Source organism: Rana temporaria, chromosome 6, assembly GCF_905171775.1.
Source record: "Rana temporaria chromosome 6, aRanTem1.1, whole genome shotgun sequence".
Lineage (NCBI taxonomy): Eukaryota > Metazoa > Chordata > Amphibia > Anura > Ranidae > Rana > Rana temporaria.
The window spans coordinates 113,142,232-113,166,999 of record NC_053494.1 but is presented as its reverse complement, the minus strand read 5'-3'; the positions used below and the strand labels follow the sequence as shown (position 1 = coordinate 113,166,999).

Here is a 24,768-nt window from a genome sequence, read left to right as displayed (position 1 = left end):
CCCCATTATGGACACAAGGCTTCCCCATGCTCTTTTGTATACACAGAGCTGAAGAAACTATTTAATAAAATTTGCCTTCTCTTTGTCCCCAGTCACCCACTCTAGATTATTTTGTAAAGGGCCTACATGCTCAGACTTGACATTTTTACTATTAATATATTTAAAGAATTTTTGGGGGTTTGTCCTACTATATTTTGTTTTTAGTTTTTGCATCCTTGATTTCCTTTTTACATATTCTGTTATATCATTTGTAACATTTAAATGGCACTAGTGTTCCTTCATTTTTATAAAAGCTCTTTTCTTATTGTTTATAGCTTTTTTTTACTTTTATTTTTTTTACACGCCGACTATCTCTGGACCCCCCCCCCCCCCCCACCTAGTTTGTACCTAACCCTGATTCAATCTCTGGACCTACTACATACCTCCAGAGAGCTGAACTGGTTACTTACAAACATACAGATTACAGTTGTATTGCATTTTCAATTATACAATTTATTACATTTACATTATTAAACTCTGACTCCACTAGGCAGTCTGAGACAAAAATAAACTGAATAGAAGCTTCAGGGTGATGTGCAAAGAGTTCACTACTATAATTTTGAATGCTCAATGTGTGTGATGGTCCACTCTGGCTTTACTCCCTGAGTAAATTCTCTGCGGAACCTAGAAAAGAGAAATACATTCAATGGGCATTGAGGGAAAAAATTAAAAAAGCAGAATAATACATCATTTGAAAGTCTGGCTGCAAGTAACAGTTCATCATGGCATTGTGGACATTGGAAACCTCACATTTTAACTGTAGCAGGGCGATTTAACCCTCTGATGTCCACCAAACTTTATCCTTGTATCATAAAAATAGACAAACCATTTATATACATTTATATTAACTGAGATCTATCTATCTATAATTTTTTATATTTATACATTTTTTTTTTTAACAGAGACCATAGAAAATAAAATGTCAGCCAAAATTGTTTATGTCACACGGTATTGCAAAGCAGTTTTTCAATGTGTTTTTTTAAGAAAAAAGAAAAAAAAAAAAAAAAAAAAAAACTTTCATGAATTAAAAAGAACCAAAACACTAAAGTTGGCCCAATTTTTTTTTATAATGTGAAAGATTGTTACATCGAGAAAATAGATACCCAACATGTCATGCTTTAAAATTGTGCACGCTTGTGAAATGGTAACATACTATGATACTTTAAAATCTCCATAGGCGACGCTTAAATTATTATTATTTTTTGACAGGTTACCAGTTTAGAGTTACAACGGTAAAACGCCGATAAAAATAGCGGCGCCTTACTGCCGATGCACCTACCTCCCCAGTGTGAAAGGGGCCTTAACCACTTCCCGACCCCCGCATGTATATGTACGTCCACAATATGGCACGTACAGGCACATGGGCGTACACGTACGTCCTCGCCTATTAGCGGGTGGGGGGTCCGATCGGGACCCCCCCCGCTACATGCGGAGGTCGGGTCCGCTCGGGGAGCGATCCGGGACCACGGCGCGGCTATTTGTTTATAGCCGCTCCGTCGCGATCGCTCCCCGGAGCTGAAGAACGGGGAGAGCCGTGTGTAAACACGGCTTCCCCGTCCTTCACTATGGCGGCGCATCGATCGCGTCATTCCCTTTATAGGGAAGACACGATCGATGACGTCATTCCTACAGCCACACCCCCAAACAGTTGTAAACACATACTAGGTGCACCCTAACTCCTACAGCGCCACCTGTGGTTAACTCCCAAACTGCAACTGTCATTTTCACAATAAAGAATGCAATTTAAATGCATTTTTTGCTGTGAAAATGACAATGGTCCCAAAAATGTGTCAAAATTGTCCGAAGTGTCCGCCATAATGTCGCAGTCACGAAAAAAATTGCTGATCGCCGCCATTAGTAGTAAAAAAAAATTTTTTTATAAAAATGCAATAAAACTATCCCCTATTTTGTAAACACTATAAATTTTGCGCAAACCAATCGATAAACGCTTATTGCGATTTTTTTTACTAAAAATAGGTAGAAGAATACGTATCGGCCTAAACTGAGGAAAAAAAATGTTTTAATATATGTTTTTGGGGGATATTTATTACAGCAAAAAGTAAAATATATTGGATTTTTTTCAAAATTGTCGCTCTATTTTTGTTTATAGCGCAAAAACTAAAAACCGCAGATGTGATCAACTACCACCAAAAGAAAGCTCTATTTGTGGGGAAAAAAGGACGCCAATTTTGTTTGGGAGCCACGTCGCACGACCGCGCAATTGTCTGTTAAAGCGACGCAGTCCCGAACTGTAAAAACACCTTGGGTCTTTAGGCTGCATATTGGTCCGGGGCTTAAGTGGTTAAAGCCCAGGATGTCATATGATCAGCAGTGGGGAAGTGGTTAACAGGCAAGTCGGTCATAATGTGCTAGCATGGGATGACTGGTAAATTTAGTAAGAATTTACTACCGCATAAGGGCCAGACATTGGCCTTTAAAGGGGTAGTAAAGGTAAAAGTTGTTTTACCTTAATGCATCCTATGCATTAAGGTAAAAAAACATCTGACAGCACCGCCCCCCCCCCGAGCCCCCGTTTTACTTAGCTCACCGTTCGAAAGTCCCGGGCGCATGCTTGTCATCTTGCTCGGTTCCCAGCCTGGCCGTTGATTGGCTAGGCTGGGCGGATTGATAGCAGCTGGCTGGCGCTGCTGTCAATCACAGCGGATGACGCGGCGCGCCGGGGCCGAGTGATACAGTCGCCGGCTATGGCCGCCGGCTGTATCATGGGAGCGCGCTCGCAAAAGCTTTCCACCATGCGAGGGAGCTCGCATGAACGTGGAAAGCTTTTGCGAGGAGGAGGAGCTGAGACAGCCGCCGAGGGACCCCAGAAGACACGGATCCGGGTCACTCTGTGCAAACCGATCTGCACAGTGGATTCAAGTATAACATGTATGTTGTTTTTTTTTTTTTAATTGTGCCTTTAGTGATCCTTTAATCTGATGTCAGAAGTTTAGAAGCTTCCCTTACTCATAGTTTGCTGTGAGGATACGCTCATTTGCATTCCGAAATCCTTTTAGCATTCCAAATACTTCTGTTCCTTCTGGTTCTTCTTCCCGAAGGTCCACATTCTTCATATACCAAAAGCGCACAAGTATGTTCACAAACTTTGTCTCTGTCAAAGTAAAATATACACATAACTAACAGTCGCATTGTGACTGTGGGCATCTTGTTCACATAACTGGCAGGCATAGTTCCTCTTTTCCTACTTGGTTGTAAACCAGTAACTAGATACTGATCACCTGAACTGTCTACTGAAAGCCAGTGTAGAGGGAGAGCTACATGGCATGCAGAAACTATTACTAAAATGACATTTATTTTACACTGCAGTTAATACGGACTTTCAGACATAATCTTAAGAAATGTGTCTTAGAGCCACAAGACAGAAAAACAGCATAAGAGTGGAATTGCTCATTGCTGTATGCATTTTGGTGACATTCAACTGCTCTACCACCCCAGAGGTACAACATTATTTTACAGAACTTCTCTAGAAAGCTTTACTGACTACTCAACAAAATCTCACTGCAAATTTAAATAAATAACAACTCTGTTGTCATCTGTGTATCTGATGTAAGAAAGTTAAATTCTACAATTGTGTAGCGGAGTTAACTTTGCTTGATACATATGTACATAGTACATACACAGCTTATTTGGCTGTACTTCTGTTGTGGATCACAGGAGTGCAGTTTGTTCTGCACTCCTGCAACCAATTTTTCAATGATCGGCTGACATTACAGAGCTATATGGTCGGGATCCACCCAGGAGCCCAGCCTGGTACCCGGCTCAGCTTCCCAGCAAGCTGCTAAGAGCCTGAGCCAGCCCCTCCGAGCCCAATGCTCCAAGAGTACTGAGAACTGAGCAATCAGCAGTGTTTGATCGCTCAGTTGGGTCAGCAACTACCCAATGCTGACCCAAATTACAACCAAAGGTTAGATGAAGAATATAAAAATTAAACAATACTTTACATACCGTTAGCGCCATAATATATACTAAACAACCCAGGAGAAAGGTACAATATTTCATCTGACTCCGCTACCAGAGCTTCCCTGTGGTTGTCAGACAATCCAGAGCATTTTTCTTCCAAGTCCTTCAGGACCTGCCACAGAAAAAAAACACACATTCATTACTTGCAATGAAAAGCTTCTGCTTTGTATTAACAGACTAGCAGCGCTGTGCAGTGTAATAGAGCCTAACTGACCTCTTCCTTCAGCCCGATTTCTAATATATTGGGATTGTGGGAAAACAGCATAAACCTGGATATGAGTACTCTAAAAATATAGTTCATGTTTTTTTTTAATTCAGGCATTAAAAAATTGCTGCACAAATACCCTGTGACGTAAAAAGTTGCAACGACCGACATTTTACTCTAGAGTCTCTGCTAAGAAAAAAAAAAACATAACATAACGTTTGGGGGGTTCTGAGTAATTTTCTAGCAAAAAAATACTAATTTAAACTTTTAAACAAAACGTTCCAGAAAAGGCCTGATATGGAAGTGGTTAATGATTATATAGGACAACGTCCTTATATATGCAGAGGCAGATTGGGTGCACCAAGATGACCATTTCCACATGCGTCAATGACGTCACTCCGCTCTGATGCGGCTCCACCTCCGATACCAGTATTTCAAGCAAACATTTTTCACTAATCATTATGGGGTATTGTTTGTAGAATTTTAAGGAAAATAATGAATTTAATTTAATTTCACTTTTCCACATTTTTATGTTGCAGCCTTATTCTAAAAAGGCGGCTGAAGTTGAATCAGACAATGGAATGACTTTTCCAAACACTTAAGCATTGTGCATCACTCATAGGACTCTCTCACACTGGAGGAATGGTAAAAACAGGCAGCTGAGCTGCAGTTTTCCTGCCCTTGAAATTTTAACAGCCTGACCGGGCTTCAAGCTTGGCTGCAAAAATTTGCATCCTGACCACTGCAATTTGAACCCAGGCACCCATTGACATCAATAGGGTCTTGCTGCAACTGCGAGTCAAATGATTGACTCACAGTTGCGATGCGGTCCTGCAATGTAAATAAAAAAAAAAAAAAAAAAAAGGCATCAGGTGGAGATTCACAGAAGATCACTTTTAAGAGGATGGTAAGCATGTTTGAAAGAGCCTGTGAGCTCTACCAGCTGAGAGAATTCAGCAGGAAGTCAGCCAAACTAAATCTAATGCCACACTGTAAGATGTAACCAATCTCACATAAATTTAGCATAAGCTCTTACCTCCTCGGCAACAAGATTTTCTAATGCATCAAATTTTTTCTGAGACAGCATTCTTGAAACAAATAAAAACGCCTAAAAAGGGAAAGATAAAACCACCAGAGTTAGTAAATATATAGAACTTCACAGCCGAATGAACACTACTGACGCCATAATATCTGTCATCACTGCTTAATTTGAAGAACAGCCCATCTGAACGCAGATACTTCAGTACACAAAGCATGTGGGACCAATGCCTGGGCCACTGCCCCTGGAGCAACCAATGCTATATAGAAGAAAAGGATTTTTTGTTACCCGCGCATACTGGAAACACGTACTTAACCACTTCAATACCCACCCATTGTCATATGACTTAAGGGGGAATTGCCTCATTGATTCAACAGGGGTAGGGGTGAGTACCATCATCCTATGAGAATTGAAGGGGGCCCTGATCGCCAGTGGTGGTAGGACTGTTGCGGTAACCCAGACAGAAAATGCTCTTTTTATAAAAAAGATTAACAATTACAAAGGAATATAAATACAAAAATGAAAATCACCCCCTGCTTTGTTTTTACCCCCCCCCCCCTTCCTCTCCCTTTTCTTACCTTCTTCTCCGTTTTGTTTTCGCCTCTTCCCGTTTCTTTCCTATTTTCAGTAACACATTTCTCTATACCCACCAATTGCGGCTTACTCTCTGTTATTTAACATCTTTTGATACCGTCCAAAATCCTGCGGGTGTCTCAAACTTGCCACATATAGCCCTTTGGGCCAACATTGGTAAGTCACGTCTTTCTGTTACTTTAAGATACTCCTAATAAACGACATTATCCATAGCTTAGCTATAATGGATTCAATTCTGACACTGTATTCATGAGATTATAGATTTTCTCAGATGCTATAGACCAGGGATCCTCAAACTACGGCCCTCCAGCTGTTGCGGAACTACACATCCCATTAGGCATTGTAAAACTCTGACATTCACAGACATGACTAGGCATGATGGGAATTGTAGTTCCTGAACAACTGGAGGGCCGTAGTTTGAAGACCCCTGCTATAGACGGACGCCCCTCAAGGAATACGTCACTATTAACATCAAAATTTCACCTCTAACCATCTGTGGAGTTTGTAAATGTTTTTAATCTTTTGTCACTTCTGTGACTTTCATTTTTGTATTTATATTCCTTGGTAATAAATTGTTAATCTTTTTATAAAAAACGTTTTCTGTCTGGATACTGCAACAGTCCTACCAGCACTGGCGATCAGGGCCCCCTTAGGAGTAGTCCCTGATACATCTCCGGTTTCCTTCCATTGTCCTATGGCGTCCGCAGATGGGATCTCCCATCCAGGGCGGGCGTCATATGAGGTCCTAAGCGGTATAAGGGTGCACCGCTTCACCAAGGAGCCGATATCTGCTGGGCACCCGCGATCGCTTGTGACAGATCCACAGCCTGTCAGGAGAGAGGAGACAGATCGTGTGTTCCTAGTATATATGAACACCTGTCTCCTCCCCCATAGTTAGAACCACTCCCTAGGCAACACATTTAACCCCTTGATCGCCCCCTAGTGTTAATGCCTTCCCTGCCAGTGACATTCATACAGTAACCAGTGTATATTTATAGCACTGATCCCTGCATAAATGTCAGTGGTCCCAAAATATTGTCAAAAGTTCCCCGATCTGTCCACCGCAATGTCACAGTCACGATAAAAGTCGCAGATTACCGACATTACTAGTAAAAAAAAAAAAAAAAAAAAAAAAAAAAAAAAAAGATAATAAAAATGCCATAAATCAAAAACCTATTTTGCAGGCGCTATAACTTTTGCGCAAACCAATCAATGTACGCTTATTGCGATTTTTGTTTTACCAAAAATGAAGAATACATATCAGCCTAAACTGAGGGAAAAAATTGGGATATTTATTTTAGCAGAAAGTAAAAAATTTGTTTTTTTTTTCCCAAAATTTTTGTTTTTTTTGTTTATAGCGCAAAAAATAGAAACCGGCAGAGGTGAAAATACCACCAAAAGAAAGCTTTATTTGCGGAGGATTTTTATTTTTTATAAAAATTTAATTTGGGTACAGTGTTGCATGACCACGCAATTGTCATTCAAAATGTTATAGCGCTGAAAGCTGAAAATTGGCCTGGGCAAGAAGGGTGTGAAAATGCCCAGTATTGAAGTGGTTAAAGATGTACTAGGGGATAGTTAATAAAGTCCAACAGCTCTGACCCATCAGTAAAAGCAAAAAATTATATATTATTATATACACACACACACACACACACACATTATATATATATATATATATATTTAACTGTATAGTTTTGTATAAACTCACGTTTTAAACCCCAGTGACATCGTCACTGCATACAAGAAGAATCCACAATGCCTGGGCACAGTCAGGGTTTTTTTTAAGCCCTTAACTGAGGGCGACTCTCCTGGTCTGTCCCAATGGAAAAGAGTACCGCTCCTGGTCTGTCCCACCTTCTGATCCACCACAAACACACTCACATGCCTTCTCACAGAGTGCACAATTCCCAGTGTGTGTCACCTCTGGTTAGCGTTTGTCGACACTTAATGAAACTACATTTCCAATCATAACTGTGCACACAGTGATCGGGCATATGGGTGTGTTTGTGTTAGATTAGAAGGTGGGACAAACCAGGAGTCTCCCTCAAATAAGTGATGTGGTTGCAGATTAAAGCCTAGTACACACGGGCCAAACTTTGAACAAAAACTAAAACTAGTGGTGTGTGCAAGGCTTAAAGCGGATGTGCCACGGGAAAAATATATTAAAAGCCAGCAGCTACAAATACTGCAGCTGCTGACTTTTAATATAAGGACACTTACCTGTCCTGGAGTCCAGCGGTGATCGCAGCAGATGACGAGCCGATCACTCGTCACCCTGCTGCTCCCCCCTCCATCCTCGGTGAGGGAACCAGGAAGTGAAGCGCTCCGGCTTCACTGCCCGGTTCCCTACGGCGCATGCGCGAGTCGCGCTGCGCCCGCCGATTGGCTCCCGCTGTGTGCTGGGAGCCGAGTGTTCCCAGCATACAACGGGGGGACGGACGGGAAGGAAGGAAAAAACCCGTCCTTTGCCCGTATCGTAGGGCCGGAAGTGGGTGCAGATACCTGTCTGTAGACAGGTATCTGCACCCCCCTCCCCCCTGAAAGGTGTCAAATGTGACACCGGAGGGGGGAGGGTTCCGATCAGCGGGACTCCACTTTAGAGTGGAGATCCGCTTTAAAGTGTTACTAAACCAAGGACCTTCTTGGAGGTGCCCCCTCCAAGAGCATAACAGTCCGGTATGTATTTTATGGGGAAACCCCTACGCAAAAAAAAAAAAAACACGGGTTCCCCAAAATCCATGCCAGACCCCTATCCGAGCATGCAGCCCAGCGAGGAAAGGGGGTGGGGACGAGCAAGCACCCCCTCCTGAACCGTATTAGGCCACATGCCCTCAACATATGGGGGGGGTGGGTGACCCCACATCTCTCCGTAAAGAGGACCTGTCACAGTGATTCCTATTACAAGGGATGTTTACATTCCTTGTAATAGGAATAAATGTGATAAAAAAAAAATTAAGTAAAATAAAATACATTTTTTTTCTTTAAACGCCCCGGTAGCTCACGCTCAGAAGCGAACACGCATGGAAGTCCCGCCCACATATGTAAACATCGTTCAAACCCCACATGTAAGGTACCGTCGCGTGCGTTAGAGCGTGTGCCCCCCCCACACGTCCCAGGAGCTGTGCCCCCCCTCTCCCCACACACGTCCCAGGAGCTGTGCCCCCCCTCTCCCCACACACGTCCCAGGAGCTGTGCCCCGCAACACACGTCCCAGGAGCTGTGCCCCGCGACACGTCCCAGGAGCTGTGCCCCGCGACACGTCCCAGGAGCTGTGCCCCGCGACACGTCCCAGGAGCTGTGCCCCGCGACACGTCCCAGGAGCTGTGCCCCGCGACACGTCCCAGGAGCTGTGCCCCGCGACACGTCCCAGGAGCTGTGCCCCGCGACACGTCCCAGGAGCTGTGCCCCGCGACACGTCCCAGGAGCTGTGCCCCCCGACACGTCGCAGGCGCTGTGCCCCCCGACATGTCGCAGGCGCTGTGCCCCCCGACATGTCGCAGGCGCTGTGCCCCCCGACATGTCGCAGGCGCTGTGCCCCCCGAAATGTCGCAGGCGCTGTGCCCCCCGACATGTCGCAGGCATTGTGCCCCCCGACATTTCCCAGGAGCTGTGCCCCCCGACATGTCGCAGGCGCTGTGCCCCCTGACATGTCACAGGCGCTGTGGGCACTGACTGCAGGTAATATAAACAAAGCCATGTGCACTCACTTGTCGGGCCCCCTTATTGAACTCATCCAGGCTGAATTCCTGGTCCAGGAAGGTCTGGATGAGGAAGACGTAGATTCTGGTCCTCGCCCAGATGAAGGGATTGGGGAGACTGATCACCATCAACTTTTTGGGCGCCGGGCCCTGACTGCTGTACTCCCGCCTCACACATCGCTGCTCCGCCACCACCGGGGGAAGGAATGGGAGCCGCACAGGACGGTATATTAAGCTCGGTCCCCTAAGACTCAACCGGGACACTCGGAACGCCGTCCTCCACATCCTGTACGCCGACTAATCCGTCCCCAGGAAACATAGGGGCGGCGCAAAGGGCCCGCTTACTACTTGGGACCCATTCAGGAAATTCAAAGTATGTGGCTCAAAATTCTATTCCATACAATGTAAGTGATAGACACAATTCCATGGAGGGTAACCAACCCCACTATCCTGTATTACTAGAGCGCTCTTCTACACAATGATTGGAGGGCAGCCAATCACAGCCCTATCAGCACAGGTAACGCAGGCTGGGAGAGGGGCGGGGCTATGCATGGCAGTGTGGGCGGGGCTGTGAGAAGGAGGAAGTGTGGTGTGGGGACACGCTTTGGAAGGTAACTCATGCTGCAGGGTGGAGGGTAGTGGTGTCACCATGCAGGGAAGTGCTTGTAGACAGGCTTTCTATTAGCTTAACTTAGGGGATGAAAAACATTTCCCCTTGCAGTGGCCCTCCTCCACATTAAGACCCCTTTCACACTGGGCGTTTTTCAGGCGCTTTGGCGTTAAAGGAAGCGACTGAAAGAAGCCTCATCTGCAATCCCAACGTGAAAGCCTGAGTGCTTTCAGAGTCCTTTCACACTGCCAGCGCCCAAAAAACGCTGGTAAAGCTCCGCTAAGACCCCTTTCACACTGGGCATTTTTCAGGTGCTTTGGCGTTAAAGGAAGAGCCTTAATGGGAAGGGGCACTTTAGGAGCAGTATATTCAACGCTCCTAAAGCGCTGCTATTCTTTGACGCCCTGCCAGCGCAGCGCCTCAGTGTGAAAGCACTCGGGCTTTCACATTGGGATTGCAGATGAGGCTTCCTTCAGGTGCTTTTTTTAACGCTAAAGCTCCTGAAAAACACCCCAGTGTGAAAGGGGTCTAACTGCTGCTTGTGTCTGGGGAATGGCCTTATTCCTCATCCTCTTTATGGAGCCTCTTCCCTTCTCTGGCCATCCAATCACAACTTTCTGATGTCATCTCATACAATGCAGGGCCCTCAGTCAGTCCTGCATTGTCCAGGAGCATGACAAGGGCCGGTGTCTTGTCACATTCAGTTCCCCATCACAGATTGCTACGGAAGTGACGTTCTGTCGCCGCCATCTTGCTACACCCCACACAGTAATGATAGAGTGAGAAGGGGGCAAGCGGACATCTTGTTACACCCACCAGAGTTTTAGATTTCACAGTCATTTTCAACACAAAACAGAGCTTATATGCTTAACCTCCCTGGCGGTATGATTCTGTGTGGAATTACGTACCAAAAGCGGTACAATTATTTTGCAAGGAAATTTGGCGTTTTATACTGTAGGCCTGTAATTCTTAGGAATAACTCACTTAAATCTGACCAAACAAGAGTCTAATAGGCATCCCGGGTATGAATTTTTTTTTTAAAAAAAATTATAAATTATAATATAATAAATAATTATAACAAATAATAATATAATTGTAATAAAAATTATTCAATATTGCAATCAAATCAAAATCACTGAAATTTGCTCAGTTGCAGAATTGTCGCTGTCATTACTTTTATTTTTTTATGACGAATTTCCCCACAAATCGCTATCGCACAATTCTGCAAGTGATTATAATTTATTATCGCTGTTTTCTAGCTGATCTAAAACCATTTTTGACATAAAGGGACACTTTTGGTTGCTATGGACAATCTACAGTTTGCAGGCAGAAAGAACAGTTTTTATTATATAAAAGTACATGTAGGACACTGGGCAGACCACTAGGGACAATGGGGGGTGTGTATTTTTTACATACAGTACTGTAATCTATAAGATTACAGTATACTGTATGTATAGTGTTTGTTTACGCTTTTGAATTTGGCGCCGATCTCCGCTCCCGTGCGTCGTAACGTCGCAGGGAACGGAGATCGGCCGCACAGGAGGACGCTGTGTGAGGTCCCGCTCGCTCACACAGCGCGGTGACATCGCTGGATCCAGGACAAGGTAAGCCAGCGCGCGCTGCAGGCTCTGCATATCTACCCCGAGCGTGACTCGGGGATACCGATCGCAGCCTAAAAAACCCACCCCGAGTCACGCTCGGGGATACCGCCAGGCAGGTTAAACCCCCCCCCCCCCCCCCCATCCCGATCTCTGCTGTACTTACCTGTTTGGGTGATTAGCTGTCACTATCTACACAGCTTCTATAGCAGTCCTGGGATTTGAACTCCCTGTGCTTCTTTCCCTTCCTTCTGTAGGTCTTTCAGGAGAGATCAGAGAAATTCCAACTGGTTAAAGGAGTCATGTGCCAGTGCTAACCAATCAGAATCACTCGGATCCTTCTCATGTTTTGTGATACGGCACTGCGTCGCTTTACCCAACAATTGCGCGGTCATGCGACATTGTATTCAAACTAAATTGATGTCCTTTTTCCCCCCACAAATAGAGCTTTCTTTTGGTGGTATTTGATCACCTCTGCGTTTTTCTTTTTTGCGCTATACAAGAGCGACAATTTTGAAAAAAAACAAAACAATATTTTTAATTGTTTGCTATAAAAAATATCCCCCAAAAAAATGTATTTTTTTTTTTTTATTGAATTAGAATTTGAGTATTGAATTTGTACTGTCTACTCTCAAGTTGTAAAGTGCTGCGTAAACTGTTGGCTCTATATAAATTCTGTATAATAATAATTTCTTCATCAGTTTAGGCCAATATATATTCTTCTACATATTTTTGGCAATAAGCATATATTGACTGGTTTGCACAAAATTGTGTCTACAAAATAGGGAATAGATTTATTGCATGTTTATTATATATTTATTTTTTACTAGTAATGGCGGCGATCAGTAATTTTTAGCGGGACTGCGACATTGCGGTGGACTGATCGGACACCTAACTGACATTTTTGACACTTTTTTTGGGTACCAGTGACATTATTACAGTGATAAGTGCTAAACATATGCACTGTTATTGTACTAATGACACTATAAGGAAAGGGGATAACATCAGGGGCAATCAAGGGGTTAAATGTGTTCCCTCAGCATGTTTACTGACTGTATGGGGGACTGTGTGACTGGGGAAACAAACAGATCCATCTTTCTGCTGTGTACAAGCCGACGTACAATGACGGCGATTCGCGGGAAGCAGCCACATTGTTGCAGTACAACTGCGGCTGGTTCGTAAGTGGTTAAAATTCCTAGACCCCTACAGTTCATCACTTACGAAGGTAAGTACAGCGGGGTCCGATGTAGTGGGGAGGGTGTAAAGTTTTACCTCTACTTTAAATTGAAAAGGTGAACTAACCCTTTAACCACTTAACCCCCGGACCATATTGCTGGTCAAAGACCAGAGTACTTTTTGCGATTCGGCACTACGTCGCTTTAACTGACAATTGCGCGGTCGTGCGACGTGGCTCCCAAACAAAATTGGCGTCCTTTTTTTCCCACAAATAGAGCTTTCTTTTGGTGGTATTTGATCACCTCTGCGGTTTTTATTTTTGCGCTATAAACAAAAATAGAGCGATAATTTTGAAAAAAATGAATATTTTTTACTTTTTGCTATATAATAAATATCCCCCAAAAATATATAAAAAAAACAATTTTTTTCCTCAGTTTAGGCCGATACATATTCTTCTACATATTTTTCGTAAAAAAAAATCGCAATAAGCGTTTATTGATTGGTTTGCGCAAAAGTTATAGCGTTTACAAAATAGGGGGTAGTTTTATGGCATTTTTATTAATATTTTTTTTTTACTAGTAACGACGGCGATCAGCGATTTTTTTCGGTACTGCGACATTATGGCGGACACTTCGGACACTTTTGACACATTTTTGGGACCATTGGCATTTTTATAGCGATCAGTGCTATAAAAATGCATTGGATTGCTATAAAAATGCCACTGGCAGTGAAGGGGTTAACACTAGGGGGCGGGGAAGGGGTTAAGTATGTTCCCTGGGTGTGTTCTTACTGTGGGGGGGAGTGGACTCACTAGGGGAAATCACTGATCTTCTGTTCATACATTGTATGAACAGAAGATCAGCATTTCTCTCCCTGACAGGACCGGGAGCTGAGTGTTTACACACACAGCTCCCGGTCCCCGCTCTGTAACGAGCGATCGCGCCCGCCGGGCATGCGCACGGGAGTCGTGACGAGCGGGGGGCGCGCACGCGCCTCAATTCCCTGCGAGAGAGCCGACGTAGAGCTACGGGCTCTCGCGCAGTAGAGCCAACCTGCCGCCGTAGAATGACGGCGGCAGGTCGGCAAGTAGTTAAAGTGTCCGTATAGCCATCTGTTCATGTCATGTTTTTATTGCTGTCTCTGTCACCCTCACAATTTGATGTGTTGACCATTGTCTTTGAAATAGAAAGTGATGGGTTGTCAACAGCAAAAGAGGTGAGGGGAAATCTGTTGATAGGTAGTGTTGACACCTATTTTAGCGGTTGAAGGTAAAGCTGCATTAAAGGATTTGTTAACCCATTTCTTAAAGTTTATGCCAGCCCCTCTATTAGAGGCTGGCATGGCACACTTTGTTAAGCATTTTTTATTCAGAGAAGCAGCCAAGAGGCCCATGGTAACTCTGGAGGAGCTGCAGAGATCCACAGCTCAGGTGGGAGAATCTGTCCACAGGACAACTATTAGTCGTGCACCACAAATCTGGCCTTTATGGAAAAGTGGCAAGAAGAAAGCCATTGTTGAAAGAAACCTATAAGAAGTCCTGTTTGCAGTTTGTGAGAAGTCATGTGGGGGACACAACAAATTTGTGGAAGAAGGTGCTCTGGTCAGATGAGACCAAAATTGAATTTTCTGGCCTAAAAGCAAAACGCTATGTGTGGCAGAAAACTAACACTGCACTGCACATCACCCCGGACATCCCATCACTACTGTGAAACATGGTGGTGGCAGCATCATGTTATAGGGATTATTTTCTTCAGCAAGGACTGGGAAGCTGGTCTGAGTTGATGGGAAGATAGATGGAGCCAAATACAAGGCAATCTTAAAAGAAAACCTGTTCGAGTCTGCAAAAGGCTTGAGACTGGGGCCAGAGCTACAATGCAATGGTTTAGATCAAAGCATATCCATGCGTTAGAATGGCCCAGTAAAAGTCCAGACCTAAATCCAATTGAGAATCTGTGGCAAGACTTGAAAATTGCTGTTCACAGACGCTCTCCATCCAATCTGACAGAGCTTGAGCTATTTTGCAAAGAAAAATGGGAAAAAATGTCACTCTTTAGATGTGCAAAGCTGGTAGAGACATCCCATGTGAATGAAGCCTTAAATACCGCAGCTGCTGACTTTTAATATATGGACACTTACCTGTCCTGGGCACCCACAATGTCGGCACCCGACTCCGATCTTTCCCTCGGCTCTCAGGTGCTGCTGTCGCTATTTTCGGTAAGGAAACCTTGCGGCTTCACTTCCTGGTTCCCTACTGCGCATGCGTGAATCGCGCTGGACGTGACGTAGGTCACTGCGGCAACCTATGCCCGGAGTGTTAGCAAATACTTGTATTACACAGGTATCTGCTTCCTCCTCCCCGTGAAAGGTGCCAAATGTGACACCAAGGGGGGGAGGAGGATATTACGAAAAGCGGCAGTTCAATTTTTGGGTGGAACTCCGCTTAAGTAACACAGCAGTCCATCTATACAAATCCACTTTTTAGCAGAGTAAGGGAAGTGTAGAACCCCTGTCAGACTTTTATTTCTGTCTGTCCCTGTTGCAGATTTTCCTTCTTTTCATGTCTGGTAAAATGTTTGTCACTGGGAAACAGGGACCCAGATAGTAGCAAAAAACAGTCATTGGCCCAGATTCAGGTAGAATCGCGCAATATTTACGTGGGCAAAGAGCAAATTTTTTTCTCTGCGCCCACGCAAATATTGCGCTTTGCCCGCGATTCACGGAGCAGTTGCTCCGTAAATTGCGCGGGCAATATGCTAAACAGCCGGGCGCAAGGCTGCCTAATGTAAATGATCCCGCCGGGGGCGGGAATCATTTAAATTAGGCGCGCTCCCGCGCCGAGCGAACAGCGCATGCTCCGTCGGGAAACATTCCCGACGTGCATTGCGGCAAATGACGTCGCAAGGACGTCATTTGCTTCTAAGTGAACGTGAATGGCGTCCAGCGCCATTCACGGTTCACTTACGTAAACGACGTGAAATTTAAATTTCACGGGCGGGAGGCGCAGCTATACTTTAGCATTGGCTGCGCCTGCTATTAGCAGGAGCAGCCTTATGCTAAAGGCGCCGTACGGAAACTCCGTACCTTGCGTACGCAGGGCCCGCGCAACTTTTGTGAATCGGTGGTAGTATGCAATTTGCATACTATACGCCGATCACAAAGGCCACGCCCCCTAGCGGCCAACGCAAGAATGCAGCCTGGGATGTGAAGGCATAAGGAGGCTTATGTCTGTCACATCCTAGGCTGCAGTCGGTGTAACGAGGTTCCTGAATCAGGAGCACTCGTTACACCGGAGCAAGTAAGCACTTGCGCCGCGCAACTATGGTTGCGCGGGCGCAAGTGCTTCTTGAATCTGGGCCATTGGCTTTAATCTTTCCCAATTCTAAACTAAACCCCTTGGCTTGACATACACTTTACCTATCCCTACTGAAAAAATTACTGAATTGACTTTTTTTTTCTGTTTTTCAGATGGCTGTTATGGAGTTTAAACCAACAACAATCCCTTTGCCTAGGTATACAGGCATAGATAAAAATAGATTTCTGCAAGAAATTTACCCCTTGGTAAGTGTAAAGAAAACCTCACCCAGATGTCTTATGTCTTGGATGGCAGGCCACAAAAGGAGCTTTGATTAGGCAGGTTAGAAAAGCTTACAGAAGATCCCTGAACACTTTTAAGCTAGCCAAAAATGAAACGTATTTTACTACTAAGGTTAAAAACAGGTTTCATCTACATACATTTGCAGATATATGTGGAAGCCACATTGCCAGGTAAGGCACCTCTAATAAATGGGGTCTCTAATAGAGATGAGCTCAGGCAAGCTCAGATCCTAGTCCAAAGCCAATCGTAAGCCGCCAAGGTATTCCCCCCTCTGCAGCAACTGCACATATACAAGGGACAAGCGGGTCAGGAAACACCTCAGCCACTTATAATTGGCGCAGTGCCAGGAGAAGAATGCCATGTTCGTCCTGGACACCAATTGACCAACTGCACCCCCCCCCCAAGTTTCTGCATTGAAAACCCCAGCATCAGTGCCAGTTTACGCAAGAATAACCCCCAGCATAAATGGCAGTTTCCATAATAATAACCCCCAACATCCGTACCGGTTTACGCAATAATAAACCCCAGCACTGGTGTCAGTAGCAGCAATAATAACCACCCGCATCAGCCGGGCGCCCACAGTAGTGATGCTGGCACAGCGGAGAGTAGGGGGGCTTTGTACGCCCTCATCGCTGGACTATTAAAAGTCAGCAGCTGCAGTATTTTGTAGCTGCTGACTTTTATTTAATTTTTTTAAGTCGGAACTCCGCTTTAAAATGTCAAAATCTTATCTACAAATAACCTTTGACTTGAGCTTAGAAGAAGACTATAAAATATCATGAACTGTCTATTATATGTCAGATTTCGCTAGACTTTTCATCTGTTCATGATATACAGTTGCAAGAAAAAGTATGTGAACCCCTTTGGAATGATATGGATTTCTGCATGGTTGGTCATAACATGTGATCTGATCTTTATCTAAGTCACAACAATAGACAATTAAAGTCTGCTTAAACTAATAACACACAAAGAATTAAATGTTACCATGTTTTTATTGAACACACCATGTAAACATTCACAGTGCAGGTGGAAAAAGTATGTGAACCCCTAGACTAATGACATCTCCAAGAGCTAATTGGAGTGAGGTGTCAGCCAACTGGAGTCCAATCAATGAAATGAGATTGGAGGTGTTCATAGTATTACAAACATGTTATTCTTATATAAATATATATAATACTAATATATTTTTATGAGTGTATCCAAACAATATCTCAAGAATATATATATTTGAGAAGGTAAGGTAAGTATTCCCGTGCTCCTATGGGGTCTAATGTAACAATTCCTATGGTGCAGCAGCCACCGTGTGGGTCAAACACTACCCACGATAAGATGTACAGAAAAAAATCAAAGGATGGTGTTGCGCTCCAATATATAAAAAATAAAAGATATAAATATAAAGTTCTGAAAGAATGGGGTGACAATATACATACATTTCCAGTGATAAACTTAAATGTAATAATAAATACAGAGTCTGATGCTCAAATAGACCAAGAAAATAAATAAAATTACAAAAATGGTGATGAATAAAGTGCAAATATTGCAAATAAAGTGACTGTAGTGTATAAATACTAATAGAATCACAGTAAGAAAACACAAAAATCAATGTTCAACAGAAATCCAAGTATATGAAAGTGCAAATGCAGCGCAGTCCGGAAGTAATGCAATCTTCCAATCAAAAGAAAGTGCAAAGTGCAGACCATAAGGTGCTAACTGACATCAACAAGTGGCGATGTGACTTAAGTGTTGTGAATCTTCAGTGCAGAATCACACCTGTGTACTTACATTTTACTTTACTGCTGCAAAGTAAGCAGCATTCAAAGAAAACAGCGCAAACACTCTGGGGAAAGAGGGGGGTCTCCTATTCGTTCCTCCTGGGGGATTTCCAATGTATGCAGCACCTAAGGGGTTAAGCCTATCTCCAGGACTAGGTAGATGGCCAGGCAAACCGCTCCAAATGTAACAAACCAGGCAGGGTGGAGACATGCAAAAAGAAGCTCTATAGTGTAGTATGTCTTTTAAAACTCAATACGTTTTGATGTGCATACAGTAAAAAGTCAGGTACTCACATTTAAAAAGGGCACAATTAGCCATTTATTCAAACGAGCAGCAAGCTCGCGGCCTGGACGTCACTTCCGGTGTCCATGTCCATCGCGTATCATCACCCCATTCTTTCAGCACTTTATATTTATATATTTTATTTTTTATATATTGGAGCGCAACACCATCCTTAGATTTTTTCTGAATATATATATATATATACAGAGCTTTTTTTCTCAGAAAATAGGTGCAGGAACTTAACCACGACCCCGTTCAGATTTCACAAACAGTAGAAGGGTCTTAAAGGGGCATTAAATACCAGGATTGCATTACATTCAGAATGCAGAGTTCAGGTGGAGAGCTGAGCTGTCACTTGTAAACACAGAAAACAGACTTCTGTGTTTACAAGTGATTGTGGTGAGCAGGCACCAAAGGGTATGAGCCAGAGGTGGTGGAACTGAGTTCCCCCTGAAAAAAAGCCCTGTGTATGTGTGTATATATATATCGGCAAGGCGATCTCAAGATGACTTCAGAGGCGACATGCAAAATGATTTCTGTATTGAAGTCAATGCAAGTCGCCTCCAAAGTCATAGAAGAACCTTTTTCTAAGTCGGAGCGACTTGAGTCGCTCCTATTAGAGCGATTCCATTGAATAAAGCGGAGCGCGACTTGTCAGGCGACTGAGTCGCCTGAAGAGTCGTCCCTGTGTGAACCGGCTCTTATGCAACAAAAAAAAATAACCCACAGCATTGGTGTCAATTGCTGTATTAATAACCCCCAGCATTACTGTCAGTAGCAGTGGGAATAACCTCCAGCATTGGTGCCAGTTTCACAATAATGCTGCATATGGAAGGAATGCATGTGGTTTCCTGCACATGTGTGTTCAAATAGCACTGCTCATGCAGCATTCAGTTTGCCCCACATGCGCATGAAAGATGCACAGGTGCATGTACAGGTGCATTTTCAATAATAATAATAATCCCCCAGCATCAGTGCAATTTTTTGCAATAATAAACCCCAGCACTGGCGCCAATGTCACAATAATAAACCCCAGCATTGATGCCAGTTTCTGCAATAAAAAGCCCTAGGATTGATGTAATTTCCACAATAATAATTCCAGAATTGGTGGTTCCTGCAATAATATTCCCCAGCGTTAACACCCAGCATTTGTGTCAGTAGCAGAAATAAAAACCCCAAGCATTGGTGTCCGTGTAAGGGATACCAAATGCAGGTATCAAGCAGAGATGATCAGATCAGTTGGCTACATCTCAAGGAATCAGGAACAAGACCAAGTATCATTAGCTTAAAGCGGTGGTTCACCCTAATAAAACATTTTTTTTTTATAGCATTAAATTAGACATAGTAGCGCGAGCTACAGTATGCCTGTATTGATTTTTTTTAGCCCCGTACTCACTGTGCAATCCTATATAGAAGATTCCGACTCCCCGCGGGGAATGGGCGTTCCTATCAAGAGGGAGGATGATTGACGGCCGGCTATGGCACGTCACGCTTCTCCGGAAATAGCCGAAATAGGACTTGGCGCTTCACGCCGCCTGCACATAGTCTGTGCGCAGGCGCCGTGAAGAGCCGAGACCTGTTCCGGCTATCTTCGGGGAGCGTGACGTGCCAGAGCCGGCCGTCAATCATCCTCCCTCTCCATAGGCACGCCCATTCCCCGCGGGGAGTCGGAATCTTCTATATAGGATTGCACAGTGAGTACCGGGCTAAAAAAATCAATACAGGCATACTGTAGCTCGCGGTACTATGCCTAATTTAATGCTAAAATGTTGTTGGGTGAACCACCGCTTTAACCACTTAAGCACTGGGCCTATTCCGGCACTTCTCTCCTTAATGTAAAAATCATAATTATTTTGCTAGAAAATTAGTCGGAAACCCCAAACATTATATATATATTTTTTTAGCAAACATGACGGTCATTGCAACTTTTTATCTTGCACGGTATTTGTGCAATAATTTTTCAAACGCCTTTTTTTGGGAAATTAAAAAATAACAAAAAATTTTTTGTACAATGTGAAAGATGATGTTACGCTGAGTAAATGGATACTCAAACTTCGGTACTTAAAAATCTCCATAGGTGACGCTTAGTTTTTTTTTACAGGTTACTATTTTTGAGCTACAGAGGTGGTGCTAGAATTGTTGCACGTGCTCTAATGCGCGCGGCGATACCTCACATGTGGGGTTTAAACGGAGTTTACACATGTGGGCGGGACTTACTGCGGAGGTTTTCTAAAATGTTGTATGTAAGGATATGTCTTTAGCTGGCCTTTGTTGGACCTATAAAGGCCATTTGGCTTCTAATTTTGATAAAATAAAACAAAAAGAAAGCGCAAAAGAAAATCACAAATGATGCAAAACCGTTGCAGAGAGACGATTGAAGCAAATGAAACCATGAGCATGTCTCTTGTTTTGGTGGAGTCTGAAGTGGAATAAAAAAAAAAAAAAAAGGATATAATTTTTTTTGAAATCGCCTGAAATCATATATGTTTATTAGGGCTGTTACTGATCAAAAATTTTCTGTTCGATTAATTGTTTTTTTTTTTTAAATCGATTAATCGACTAATTTCGATTAATTATAACGCACATACAGATCCAACTACTTTTAGCTGATCTCCTTGCAGGCTGATTCCCAGTGCAGCTACCAACCACTGGAAACATGGATAGTAGGATACAAAAAACACACAAAGGCAGCGCTCAATGGGAATAGCATTAAAACTTTTATAGTCTTCAAGTAGGTAACCAAATAAATATTGCACTGGAGATAAAATCAATGTAGCTACTTAAACTGTAAAAATGGTGCGAGTAATACCAAACGGTAGCAAAAGCAGTCATAAAAACATGTAGCTAAGTATGATACTGGTATAAAAATGTGTACAACGATACCACTGCTGAATCTTGATGAGGAGGGGTTAACATCAGTCCGTTGGCATGTAGATGTCCCATGAAGGGAACTATCACAACTCCCAGTGGATGGTTGTAGAATCCCAGGTTGATAGATGTAAGTGTAACAGCCCTTGCGTGTGGCAGATAGTAAGGTCCCGCCGGCATGCAGATATGAAGGCACAGCAAAGGAGCCCTTCAGATGGACACGGCAAGCCCCACCGGTTTCTGTGACGTTACCGGATCTCCGACGGAACTCCCTGAAGGCCCGGAAGCCGGCGGAGAGGTGAGTACCAATTAAAAGAATTTTGATCGATCAAAAAAATTAAAGAATAATCGATTAATTAAAAGTTAATTTGCACAGCCCTAATGTTTATATATACAGATTTAGACCTAACTGACATTATTGGTGTTTGCTTTCTAGAGGAAGCCGGCTGTGTTACAAGACTTGGACCTGGGAGTGTGCAAATCAAAATGGACGTTGGATTATATGAGCAGGAAGGGAGGAGGACGTGAAGTAAAGATCCATGTGTCTGAGCTACCACAGCTGGACTTTATTAAGAAGAATTTTTTATATAGGTGAGGAACCATAAAATTTCACAGTTTTTTCAAAATACAGTAAAACCTTGGATTGCGAGCATAATTCGTTCCAGAAACATGCTTGTAATCCAAAGCGTATATCAAAGCATTTTTACAGGGTATAAAGGAGAAGAGAGGCACCTCTAATGCCGCGTACACACGATCAGGCTTTTGCCCGGCCAAATCACATCGGAATTCCGACGGAGTAAAATAGAACATGTTCTATATCTAAACTCCATTGGAATATCCGATGAAAAAAACTCAGATGGGGCTACACACGATCGGAATATCCGATGGAAAAAGTCTGTTGTGTGTGTGTATAAGGCATGAGTGTAGCAATAAGTTGCTAAATGTTGTACCTTCATTAAATGTAACCATATTGCTACACTTAGAGCAGGGATCCTCAAACTATGGCCCTCCAGCTGTTGTAGAACAACTACACATCCCATGAGGCATTGTAACACACTGACATTCACAGACATGACTAGGCATTATGGGAATTTTAGTTCCTGAACAACTGGAGGGCCGTAGTTTGAAAACCCATGACTTGGAGGCTCCTTTTTTTTTTATACGCAGTTGTGACATTACGCTACTCTTATATCAAGACATCACTTGTATATCAAGTAAAAATGTATTAAAACATTTTGCATGTCTTGCAAAACGCTTTCAAACCAATTTACTCTCAACCCAAGGTTTTACTGTACACAAAATAAAAAATACAAGCAGCCTTTTGAGTTATAGTTGTTTTTCTTTTCTTTTTTTTTTTTATTTCAGGTCACTTCCATTTGATGTTTTTGTACATAGAGCATCTGAGGACAAGCACACCGACTTCTTTATCTCTGAGGTAAGTGTAATGTTCAGTGGTGAACTTGCATGGTCTCCCTTGTAATTAGCAGAAGTAGATCACGCACCTCCTCCAACCACTGCCCAGTGCAAGTCATTACATCCTTAATGGCACATTAAAGCGGAGGTTCACCCTTAATAGAAACTTATTAAAGCGGTTGTAAACCGCATAAACTTTTCTTTTTTTTTCCCAAACCTGCAATGCAAAAGGCATAATAGGCTAGTATGCACCGCATACTAGCCGATTATGAAATACTTACCTCGGAACGAGGTGACCACCACTTACCTGGTCCACGCCGAGCAGGATGTCATCTTGCTCCGGCGTGTCTTCCGGGTATCGCCGCTCCAGCGCTGTGATTCGCTGGAGCGGCGATGACGTCACTCCCGCGCGTGCGCGCGGGAGATTTAAAATCGGCAGGGTCCGGCGGCTGCCGGTCCTTCAGCCGTGGATTCCCCCCTGCGCATGCGCCGCCCGCATTGCGGGGGGAATATCTCCTAAACCGCGCAGGTTTAGGAGATATTCTCCTTACCTACAGGTAAGCCTTATTATAGGCTTACCTGTAGGAAAAAGTCCAAATAGTGGGTTTACAACCACTTTAAGACCGGCACAACATCTACATGTGAAATCCGCTATTGCTAATTTTTAAAATGATTCCAATACCTTGATTCAGCAAGACAATACCAGGCACTTCCGGGTATCTCTTGCGCGGGAGTGGGCGTGTCATTTCGTTTCCAAGCGCCCCAGTGTTTTCTGGGACTAGATCGCAATGTCTCCTGAGAGCACAGCGTCATTCTTCCCAGGAGACGAGTCATAAGGCAGACTCACGAAATCTCGCGGGATTCACCGCTTCCCGGAAGCAAAATGGAAACGGCCAGAAGAGATTTTTAGAAAGAGAAATTTCATGCTGAGGGAGAATGCGGGCCACTAGGAACATGAAACATGTGAGTACAATTTAAAGAACAGCACAAGAGTTAAATAAAAAAAACGTCCGGACCGCTGATACACATACACACTGATCAGCCATAACTTTATGACCATCCACCTAACATTGAGTAGTTCCAACTTTTGCCACCAAAACAGCCATGACCCATTGAAGCATGGGCTCCAACTAGACTTCTGAAAGTATGCTGTGCTATCTGGCTCCAAGCCATCAATAACAGATCCCTTAAGTCCTGATTTTTTTTCTGTACATCTCACAGTTGTTTTATTGAAATGAGATCTGGAGAATTTGGAGACCAAGTCAACATCTCAAACTCATTGTTGCGTTCTTTAAACCATTTTTTGAATCATTTTGGCAGGGTGTGTTATCTTGCTGAAAGAGGCCACACCATTTCCTTAAAGGGGTGTATTGGGTCAGCAACGATGTTAGGTACGTGGTACATGTCAAGTAACATCCACATGAATGGCAGGATCCAAGTTTCCCTAGCAGAATGTTGCCCAAAGCATCACACTGCCTCTGTCAGCTTGCCTTTTACACATACTGCATCCTGCTGCTATCTCTTCCCCTAGGTAAGCTATGTGCACATATCCAACCATCTATATGATATAAAAAAAAAACATGATTCATCATACCAGGCCACCTTCTTCCATTGCCCAGTTCTGATGTTCACATGCCTATGTACCGTATTTATCGTCGTATACCGCGCACTTTTTTGCCCTGAAAATCAGGAAAAATCGTGGGTGCGCGATATACGCCGATACCCGCTTTCCCGCGCCGAGTTTGAATACTGCGCCGGCATATACCGAGCGCAGTACACTCGTGTATAGTCGGGCAGTCTCGGCTCCTCTCGCGCTGACGTCCTGGACGTACAGGACGTGAGCGCGAGTGTAGCCGAGACTGCCCGACTATACACGAGTGTACTGCGCTCGGTA

At 43.7% G+C, this 24,768-nt stretch overlaps 2 protein-coding genes across 2 annotated transcripts in view; one reads left to right on the top strand and one right to left on the bottom strand.

Annotated features, from left to right (window-relative positions):
* Window positions 1-471: 471 nt before the first annotated feature.
* Window positions 472-10,063, bottom strand: MAIP1 (matrix AAA peptidase interacting protein 1). The gene is made up of 5 exons (XM_040357190.1): window positions 9,569-10,063; window positions 5,262-5,333; window positions 4,006-4,132; window positions 3,007-3,151; window positions 472-663 (listed from the first exon to the last, which is right to left on the bottom strand). Exons 1-5 carry the CDS (start codon window positions 9,842-9,844, stop codon window positions 591-593), a joined length of 693 nt encoding a protein of 230 aa, XP_040213124.1. The 5' UTR covers window positions 9,845-10,063; the 3' UTR covers window positions 472-590.
* Window positions 10,064-10,088: 25 nt separating this feature from the next.
* Window positions 10,089-24,768, top strand: part of TYW5 (tRNA-yW synthesizing protein 5) — a 29,306-nt gene continuing 14,626 nt past the window's right edge. The window contains exons 1-4 of the mRNA XM_040357188.1: window positions 10,089-10,170; window positions 16,409-16,501; window positions 21,898-22,052; window positions 22,827-22,896. Of these exons, the coding sequence (XP_040213122.1) occupies window positions 16,409-16,501; window positions 21,898-22,052; window positions 22,827-22,896 (318 nt within the window). The 5' untranslated portion in view covers window positions 10,089-10,170. The remainder of the gene's footprint in view (window positions 10,171-16,408; window positions 16,502-21,897; window positions 22,053-22,826; window positions 22,897-24,768) is intronic.